This window comes from Hermetia illucens, chromosome 3 (assembly GCF_905115235.1).
Source record: "Hermetia illucens chromosome 3, iHerIll2.2.curated.20191125, whole genome shotgun sequence".
In the NCBI taxonomy this organism is placed as follows: Eukaryota; Metazoa; Arthropoda; class Insecta; order Diptera; family Stratiomyidae; genus Hermetia; species Hermetia illucens.
In genome coordinates this window covers 157,360,750-157,370,786 of record NC_051851.1, presented here as the reverse complement: position 1 = coordinate 157,370,786, position 10,037 = coordinate 157,360,750, and the positions used below count along the sequence as shown (strand labels likewise).

The following is a 10,037-nucleotide window of genomic DNA, read 5'->3' as shown; positions in this document are numbered from 1 at the left end:
ATCGTAGTCCTAGCTTTCAATCTATCAATATTTGACAAGCGTCTTTCAAACTGGCGTCGTTAAATTCCCATTGTAAATCATTGCGTAGAACAGTCCTTCTAAATCCTTCCTTACAACCAAAAATTGAATAGTCCCCAATTTATCTCTATTGAAATATTCCCAAATTATGTATGCTCAATATTGTACTGGATTGTTGACGATCTGGTGGCCACGATGGCGTCAATTCACCAAATTTCTCAAATGGAGTTTCCCAATAATTTTACATTATTTTGAGTATAGTGCTATCGATTTGATCACATGGAATCCGGTACCCTATAAAGCAGATTTTGTGACTGTCATTTTCACGGCATCAATGAGTTTCTCGTTGTTGCATTTTTGTAATATTTTGCCGGAACGTTACAGGCCTATATCGAGGTATTGGGATACGCTGGTGCAGGTGAAGTACAGTTCTTCAGTTTCTTCTTTCGATATTTTTATCGATTTTAGATGCAATTTTATTTATTTCCAGATTATTGTTCAAATTATACTTGTTGATATCTTGGTACGTACCATAGGCACGGCTCTGCAGTATTTGCTGTATTTTGCATGTTTGAAAGGCTATGTGGTAAGTTAAATTAGTTCTTGTTAAATTTTGGATCCAATCTGTCAACAAATATCTGAAATCTATTTAAAATGAACGTTTGAATTCATTTTGGCCAAAGGAATTCAACAAAAAAATTAAGGATAAAGAAATGTCCGTGCCCAATTAGGTGAACTATATTGAGCTGTAGAAGTCATCCCTAATTGGTACATACCTACACTAGCTGCACTCCTGGAATATGAATATGGAAATTGCAAAAGATTCGTTATCTACTGTGTTTAATAATTCTGCACAGGATTATTTTACGTTTTTGGGAACTTTTCGTGTGTTCGTCTCCTCCTTCGTTTCATCGCGATTGGTTCGGTAATAAACGCTGAAAGCATAGGAAATGTATCTACATAATTAGCTGAATGTATTTCTCATAAAAGATTTTAGATATAATCTAAGGGTTACTAGTGCCTGGTGCAGGAAGATGGCACTGCGGATCAACCCAGCCAAAACCACCATAGTACCATTCACTAGGAGGCGTAAGCTTGATCACCTGAGAGCCATAAGATTACATGATATGGAGGTGAAACGAGAAACAGAGATAAAATATTTGGGAATTACGCTAGACCAAAAATTATTCTGGGAGACACATGTCGGAAAGCCACGAGTGCTCTGATGACTTGTAGATCCATAGCAGGAAAAAAATGGTGTTGCAGCCCGAAGATAGTACTTTGGATATATACTGCAATAGTAAGGCCAATGATTACCTGTGGAGCGATAACCTGGGCAGAAAGATCCGAACAGCGCACAAGCCAAAGAATTACACAAACCCTAAAGACTGGCTTGCGTATGTATCAGTGGGGCAATGAGGACATACCAATCGACATCCCTGGAAGTCCTTCTGAGATTAATCCCTCTCCATCTGCACATACAGATGCAAGCAAGGAAGGCAATATTCAGGATGGCCGGGAGTATTAGTGAGGCGGAGAGCTGCCTAAACCGAAGGAAGATTGATATTCTTTCTAGGCGGTATTCCGAATTACTGATACCAAGGGATAACATGACAACGATGTTTCACTTCGATAAGAAGTTTGAAACACGTTGGAGTAACAAGGAAAACTAGGAGAGCGTGGCTGCGACATTCGGCTTAAACCAGCAACTGATTACTTGGTACACTGACAGATCCCTCACAGTAGAGGGAGCGGGTGCCGGTGTCATTGATCCAAGGAAAATGCACTTCGAGCCCACGGGCAGGTACACTAGCATATTCCAGGCGGAAATGCACGCCATAGACAGATGTGCGCAGAACATTGCTATTCTCACCGATAGCCAAGCAGCAATCAAGGCACTTAGGTTCAACCAGGTGAACTCTAAATTGGTATGGGAATGCCTTGAGAAACTGAATACACTCGGCTCGTCCAACCAGGTCTGGATACTTTGGGTTCCAGGCCATGCTGGGTTGGAAGGCAACGAGGCAGCGGACGAACTAGCCAATAAGGGAGGAGGTACGCCTTTACACGGGCCAGAACCCTTCTGTGGAATCGGAAACAGTTTTATGGCTGGACACTATGAAATGAAGAGGAACGGTTGAGGGAACCATACCGGGCGGGCCTACCAGGGATGGAGCAGTCCCGGGTGCTTATTGGGGGATACGAACCCATGCGCATAAAGAATTACTTAAACCTCACTAAAAAGAACCTCCGAATCTTAGTGGAAATTCTCACTGGTCACTGTCGGCTAAACTATCACCTAGGGAAGCTAGGGATATCTACGGACACTGCCTGGAGGTTCTGTGAGGAGTGTGACGAAACCTCTATACACGTCCTGGGTCGAGGCATCTGGGAGAACACTTAATAACAGATGCAAAGTTGAAAGATCTGGAAGTAGGGGACATACTAAAGTTCCTGACGGTTATAGGCTTACTTGAGATACTATGATCAACAGGTACACTATAACCAGTAAAAGGAACACAATAGTTCTTTAAGGACGCGATGCAACTTTCCCTTAATAGAATAATTCCACATAAAATTCTTTTTCTGAAACACATATCTACAGTTGATGCGGTTTGAAACTAATCACGATTGTACAGAATCTACATAAGATCTTATTACCTTCCGACTATAGACTCTAATCACACCTGGGGAGTCACTTATTGGAAGCCTTGAAATCCAGGCTGATCGATTTTCTATTAATTATTCAATCATTATCTGGCGTCAGCTGCCCTGCCGCTTCTGAAAGGGACAACCCTCTTGAGATTTCTTTGAGATGGCCAAAAAAACGATTTTCTTGGTCTATGGTGATTGAGCTTTCTCTATTGCTGAATAATCGCAATATAAGTGCATGCGGGTCTCACCATCAACACCGGAACTTTGGTAATGCGTATTAAAGGGTATGCCGAGTCTGGCGTTGCGGGTATCTGTCTTCCAATGACCTGCGCAGATCGCTGTAAGCATTTGTACTTTTCTGGCTTATAAGTTCCCAAGTCTGGGTTTCGTTGTAGGAAGGAATAATCTTTTTGGGCTAAGCACACCGCTAAGAGCGCAACTGCTTCCGACCAGTTCATTTCCCGCTATAGTATTGTGGTTGAGAATTCAGAGAAGAAAAACTTTAAGCGAATCACCCAGTTAGTTCAGGTTCTTCCTGCACACTGACTCACGCTGGTGTATTGCCAGTATCTCAGCTTGGAAAGACGCTAGCATATTCTGGGAGGCACCACGGTTCAGATGTGATGTGTATATTGCAGAACACTTTTGATCCGTCGGTGAAAAATACGTTGTCATAACCTCGCTGGGGTTCTGGTTGGGAATTCTGTAGCAAAGTTTCTCCTGAAGATCACCTTACATGTAGCGTAGTTCGATGAAGATTCCCAAAGTTGTTCTGGTAATGAGTTCAAGATGCTACTACGCACGCAAGGCCTGGCTGTTCAATATCTTAGTTCGTTTACATAATGCATGGAGGTTGAGTGGATGGGGTTGCAGAAATACATTGAGAGCGTCTTCCGGGCGGCCCGTATAGATGTTAAGCTTGGTTCTATTGTATTCTCTGCTTACCGTAGTCAATCATACTAAAACCATAGAAGGCAATTAGAGGAACTGCGTTCTGTAAATCCATAGAAGCATTTTCGAACAAAACTCCCATTTTTTCACGAACAACTTTTTACAAGCGTAGAAAGCTACGCCGGCTTCCCGCAGTTCTCATGTTTAGGATTACATTAAGATACTTTACAGTGAAAGAACGTGACAGTATTTACACGCTTATCTTCGTCTTAGTTGTGAATAGTCTGACACTAGTTTTGGGTCTATTTATCTATATCAAGTCTTGCTCTCTCGCTGATAATGGTAGGAAGCATATTTAATATCATATTATCACATCGTCGGCATAAACGACCACCTTCACCCTGCTCCTGTCGAGCTTCTTTCATCATCATCATCATCAACGGCACAACAACCGATATCCGGTCTAGGCCTGCCTCACTAACGAACTCCAGACATCCCGGTTTTGCACCGAGGTCCATCAATTTGATATTCATAAAAGCTGTTTGGCGTCCTGGCCTACGCTATGGTTCTATATCAGGCAGGGTCTGCCTCGTCTTCTTTGTCTACCAAAGATATTGATCGCCTACCGCAACCTATTAGGACGAATTTCATCCGCAACCTGACGGTCATGGTATCGCTCATAGGTTTCATCGTTATGTAGGCTACGGAATCGTCCATCTTCATGTAGGGGGCAAAAATTCTTCGGAGGATTCTTCTCTGGAATGCGGCCAAGAGCCTACAATTTTTCTTGTTAAGAACCCATGCCTCCAAGAAATACATGAGGACTGGCAAGATCATAGTCTTGTACAATAAGAGCTTTGATCCTGTGGTGAGATGTTTCGAGCGAAACAGTTTTTGTAAATGAAATAGGCTCTGTTGGCTGCCAATAAGCGTGTATGAATTTCATCGTCATAGCTGTTGTCCGTAGTGATTTTCGGCTGTAATTCCATTGGCTCCTGGTGATTTATGATGTTTTAGCCGACGAATTGCACGAACTGTTTCTCCTATACTTGGTGGTGGCAGTATTTGTCCGTCGTCTTCAGTTGCCGAGACCTCCAACTCGCCGATGTTCTGGTTATTCAGTAGCTCATCAAAATACTCTACCCATCGCTCTAATATGCCCATTCTGTCGGAAATCAGATGTCCCTCTTTGTCTCGGCAGAATGAACATCGACGTGTGTAAGGCTTTATCCTGCTGACTTGTTGGTAAAGCTTCCACGCCTGGTGCGGTTGCTCCCTGTACCTTTCGAGTTCCCAGACCTGTTGGTTCCCCAGGCTTCCTTTTTCCGTCTGTGAAGTTGCTTCCCCGCTCGCCGGTGTTCGTGATAAGTCTCCGCGGGTGCTCGCGTCCTTTGAAAATGTAACATTACTCGGTATGTATCATTCTTCCGTTCCGTTGCTGGCTTACATTCATCATCAAACGAGCCGTTTCGACTCTTTTTGCGGCTAGGGCCAAGTATGTTTGTGGCCTTATCAATGATAACGGTTTTATTCAGGTTTTATCTAGGACAACTGTTAGCTGCAGTTATTGCGCATCCATTTCCCCCTTATAGGTGTTAGAGGGCTCGAGCATCATGCCAACAGATAGTAATCCGAGTATATATTGGCCCCCTATATGTTCTGACATTCATCAAGGCTGAGAGGTGGCAGCGTTCGATCAACATGTGGTCAATTTGGCTGAAAGTGGTTCCGTCTGGAAAGGCCCATGTATGTTTGTGGACCGCTTTCCGCGCAAACCAGGTACTTCCAAAAATCATTTCGTGTGACACTGCTAATTGAATGATCCGCAGTCCGTTATCATTTGTATTTTGGTGTAAGCTATGGGAGCCAACGTATCGCCTGAATACGGTCTCCTTCCCTACTTGGCTGTTAAAATCCCTAAGTATGATTTTGATATCATATCTGGGACAGGCTTCTGCAGTCTTCCCTGTAGGGGCGTGAACTTTAATGAGGCTTATATTTCTAAATTTGATTCGCAAGCGCAGAGTGCATAGCCGTTTGTTTATGTTTTCAAAGCCGATAACAGCAGGTCTCATTTTTTAGCTGACTAAGAAACCTACTCCGAGCACATGGTTTACTGGATGACCGCTATCATATATGGTGTAGTGACTCTTCTCCAGGAAACTGGTCCCTGTCCAACGCATCTCCTGTAACGCTGTTACACCAGCCCTATATTGGGACAGGGTATCGGCTAGCCAGGGTGTCCGGATAGCTGAGTGGTTAGAGCACAAGGCTGTCGTACGGAACGTCGCGGTTCGAATCTCGCTGGCGGCAGTGGGATTTGTATCGCGATTTGACGTCGGATACCAGTCGACTCAGCTGTGAATGAGTACCTGAGTCAAATCAGGGTAATAATCTCGGGCGAGCATAATGCTGACCAGATTGCCTCCTACAGTGTTCTGTAGTGTACCGTTACGGTCTTGAATAAATTGCTCTAACACACTTCAAGGCCCTGATCCAATATGGACTGTTGTATCAACGATTATTATTATTATCGGCTGGCTGCTTAGCAGCTTCATCTCTGTACAGGGAGCGTACGCTGCATGAGAAAGTGCGCAAATCGTTATTCCATTGTCCCTGCCGCGTTCGTCGTTGTTTTATCGGTCCAGTCCGAGGCTCCTGTTGTGGTTTCGTAACAAGTTATTTTCCGTGTACGGTTTTCAGGCATACCCAACCCTCATCCTGGAGGACCAGTTGGTACAATTTGTCCAGTTTTTAGACGCGGGAGACTCGCCTTCATCCTTCTCCGTCTGCAGCTTTTCGTTAAGAAAGAGCTCCCAGCGGTCACCACGTGGAGGTGGAGATAGGGTTTGGTAGTAGAGCTGTTGGTATTGGTTGAGCAGGCGTTTCCTAGGTTTTATACTCCATCGTGATTACCAATCCACGTTTCGCCCTGGAACCTACTACCCTACTACCCTTTGACCATTCCTAAGGTAAATCGTAGTTTGTGGGCCGTCTTTCACATTGTTTCCAGGCGCTTTCCATTAACCAGGCAAAAGAATTTTAGGCTATTTTTCTGGGGCTCTTCCTCTTTCAACCCCACCCAAACATCCATAGGAAGGGCTGTGAAATTGCGCACTTTGGGTCTGGAAATTGCGCATTTTTAATTGACTGCTAGTCAACCAGAGCAATATGTGCCCTAGAACTTTACGCTCTTCTAGGCATCGCAGGTCTTAGAGACGCAAAAACCGAGAAAATCTCAGGAGGGCAACAGTTTGCCACTATTGGAATTACCATTCACCAGCGCTATTGTAAGTGAAGCATGGTTACCTCCTTAAGGGCTTTCAATGAGGCAATAGTCGCCTGGTATTTGGTTTTGTCTTTTTGGTTCCGCCCGAGGCGGATTGCCCTGGGATACTGGCTCTTTAGAAGGATTCCAGTGGGTTAATTATTTTCAAAGCTTTGGGATGCAAGAATTGGGGTTTTTTTGTGTGTTAGCCTGACGGGTACACTCCTAATCAACGGAGCCCCTTGAGGCTAGATATAATGTCATCTGAAATTATGCTGTGTGAACGGATTAAGCTGATAATGTTATTCATATCGTCACTAACACAAAACCTGCTTTTATGGGCTGAAGCTCGTAAATAAAAGTCAGTACTGTTTTTGTTTGAGGATTGAGGAGGCATGAGTCCGCATCCACTTGATTCCGGACTGAATTGATCCCACTTTTTTAACACTCAAAAAAATTGAAGGGGGAACGAAGATGGCTACGCTTTCGTACCAGGGCAGAGGCAACTCATCAGACGCGGCCTCACCTTTGGCTATGGTCCAGCATGACCGAAGCGCCTCGCAGATGTTATACGCTCTCTTTTAAAAAGGAGTAAAATATTGACACAACTGAATAAAAATTGTCTAGTTCCGGCCAAGTTTTGGTCTCAACTGCGGGCGGATTTACGTTGAATATAATTCGCTCCCTTGTCGTACTTTGCGAATTATAAAAGGGAGCGTACAACATCGGCGAGCCGCTTCGGTCACGCTGTTCCTAGGGCAGAGGTGAGGCAGTGTCTGATGAGTTATAGCCATTTTCGTCCCTCTTTCAATTTCAGTACTGTTATTCCCACGGTTCTGTATGTGGGCATATGTCGTTAATCTCGACAAGCTGTAATAATCTCTCTTCTATCGAGAAGCTTCTCTATGTTAAAATTGATCATATGGTGCCCAAAGCACTTAAACTTCGCTGCTCAACCTATTGGCAATACTGCTTCCACGTCTACTCACACTTTGTTACCATGCGCATCTTGGGATCCATAATATACTTCAGACCACCTAAGGGGTGAACTAATTCCTTCTGCTGGACAACTTTTGCTCTCTGTGGGGACTTTCGACCAGTTTCTAATTGATCATTTTTCTGTGCATCCAATATTCAACTATTCAACTATTCTTTTGAACCTTGTACACCATAAAGCAGAGTATTCCCTCTCAATGAACGGTCTTGAAATTTGTAGCATGACAATGGTTGGCAATTGGGAGTAAGATTGTCTTGTCTTCAAGATAGGAAGATCTCCGCATATTAGTTACGAATTCAGACGCAGAACTGATACAGATGGGGCAAGGTTTTTAAAAGTAAAAATAACAACATAAAACATTGAGTAAGTTTAAATTTTATTTCAAATGGTGGGAGAGGTGGAGAGATTAAGAGACGGATTGGGCAGTGAAAAGGTCACACATTTAGGAAAGTCCACATTCTATTACTGGAATTGTTGGCTTATTAAGAAACAGAACCCAGTTTTTCAATAAGGTCAGCAAGTAGCCACCCTAAAGCCATTGGTGAGTCTGAAGGATGCTCCTTGGTAAATTTTTTAAATACAGAAAGGGTTTCCAGAAAACCTGGCTCATACCAAAGCCAGAAAATCAGAGTAAACCAACACTTGTCACTTGTCAGATCCTAACAAATAAAGCAATGACACAGTATTAAATAATAATTGCCATTTTTCGATTTTTCTCTCTACATTGAAAGTCAAAAGTTTAAAAACAATCAAAATTCATTTGGGACATTTTCAGGCGAACATTGTTGACCGATATCTATTCTTTCTCTACCTTTTTGACGGATATTTACCTGTGAAAAAATTTGTCAGAATTTCGTCAACCGAAGAAGGATTCCAACAGGCTCGACTCGCCCTAGCATATGTTCAGTTGATATTTGGTATAATCTATTCAAGATTTTATCTTCGATTGTACAGGATTTATCGGAAGTGAGTATCTTGTCTTAGGGTTTTCCTTTTGGTTTCTTGAGATTGAAAGTACCGAATTCGTCCTTCCTTTCAGAATTCGATGCTACTTTGAGTACTTCCTTTCGCCTGTCTTCAAAGAAATACGGTCGATATACAGGCCCAAGAGCAAGAAGAGTCGGCGTAGTAGAAGCAAACGGCGTTGGTGCTTTTGTTAGATTTACTGACCTTCATCATTGTAAATCTGCTGAAAATACTCCGAAAAAATATGGCAACAAAAACAGCTCTTATCCTAGCCACGCTCATACATATCCTTCTGCGAGTATCGATATTCATTGAACAGCCTACGAATAACTGCTCCAGCGCTCCAACTTTGGCAAGCCTGATATATCTGGCGTCAACACTAATGGTGATCTATGACTACAACATCTACCCGAAAAGATACACCAACATCCCGGTGCCTTGTCAAAGGTTCGCCGAAGTGGTGATGATCCTTCTTCTCATCGAGTTTAGTACTGTCGTAGTTTGGTGCAGTTTAGAGAGGACCTTCCACCGCCTCCTCAAGTGCATTCTTTTGGAGAAGTCCTCGAATATGTACTACGATATGGGCGGTGACTTCCTCACGGGGGGTATGTTGATCTTTTGTAGTATTTTCGTTTTCGTAAATACTGCCTTGGCTACGGATTTTTATTATTCGACAAAAAGGAAGCTGCTTTCTTCCTACAGGAAGTTGGTTGAGAAAGTAAAAAGAATGTGGGGCAACCTGCCGTTGTGCTATGAGAAGAAGCCAGTTTGTTGTCCGCCAGTGGATGCTGAACCGAAAGATGATCCATGCAGATATCCGATGCAGACAAGACGTCGGACAACTGCAAATTGCTCTTATAGGAACCATTGAAATCGGGACTGGATGACTGTACTTGGGCGGATTGAAAGGTTTTAAATTTTACGTTTACTTGTCCTTGTGTATGTTGAATGTGACTTTGTGGGTTAGAATAAGTGTTTTGATACATGAACTGTATTTTTTAATAATTTAAATAATAAACACGTGAATAAACTGTTGAAGACGAACTGATTGATATCAGTGTGTTGCGTTCGTCCAATGGAATATTTTCGTCTCCATTACCACGAGGCGCCGTTCATTGTATTTTGTAGTCGGCCAACTCTCAAAACTATAGAGGGAAACAAGCGAATATCACCGCGATAAATTTTGGATTTGAGACGTTTGTTAATTCGTCGATCACGAAGGACACCAGTTATGAAATGCCA

At 43.1% G+C, this 10,037-nt stretch overlaps 1 protein-coding gene across 2 annotated transcripts; it reads left to right on the top strand.

Moving 5' to 3' along the window:
• The first annotated feature begins 40 nt into the window (after positions 1-40).
• On the top strand, positions 41-9,827 carry LOC119651697. 2 transcript variants are annotated; one of them, XM_038055408.1, is made up of 4 exons: positions 41-436; positions 509-604; positions 8,605-8,795; positions 8,869-9,034. In XM_038055408.1, exons 1-4 carry the CDS (start codon positions 167-169, stop codon positions 8,987-8,989), a joined length of 678 nt encoding a protein of 225 aa, XP_037911336.1. In that variant the 5' UTR covers positions 41-166; the 3' UTR covers positions 8,990-9,034. The 2 variants fall into 2 exon arrangements, with proteins under 2 accessions (XP_037911336.1, XP_037911337.1); XM_038055409.1 differs by lacking the exons at positions 41-436; positions 509-604 and having other exon boundaries at positions 8,479-8,795; positions 8,869-9,827.
• Positions 9,828-10,037: the final 210 nt, after the last annotated feature.

Bases quoted from the DNA above. Each gene is read 5' to 3' on its own strand.
- LOC119651697 (XM_038055408.1), top strand. From the start codon at position 167: ATGTATGCTCAATATTGTACTGGATTGTTGACGATCTGGTGGCCACGA. The intron at 437-508 runs GTGAAGTACAGT...ATTTATTTCCAG, and splicing joins ATTGGGATACGCTGGTGCAG to ATTATTGTTCAAATTATACT. The intron at 8,796-8,868 runs GTGAGTATCTTG...CCTTCCTTTCAG, and splicing joins TTGTACAGGATTTATCGGAA to AATTCGATGCTACTTTGAGT.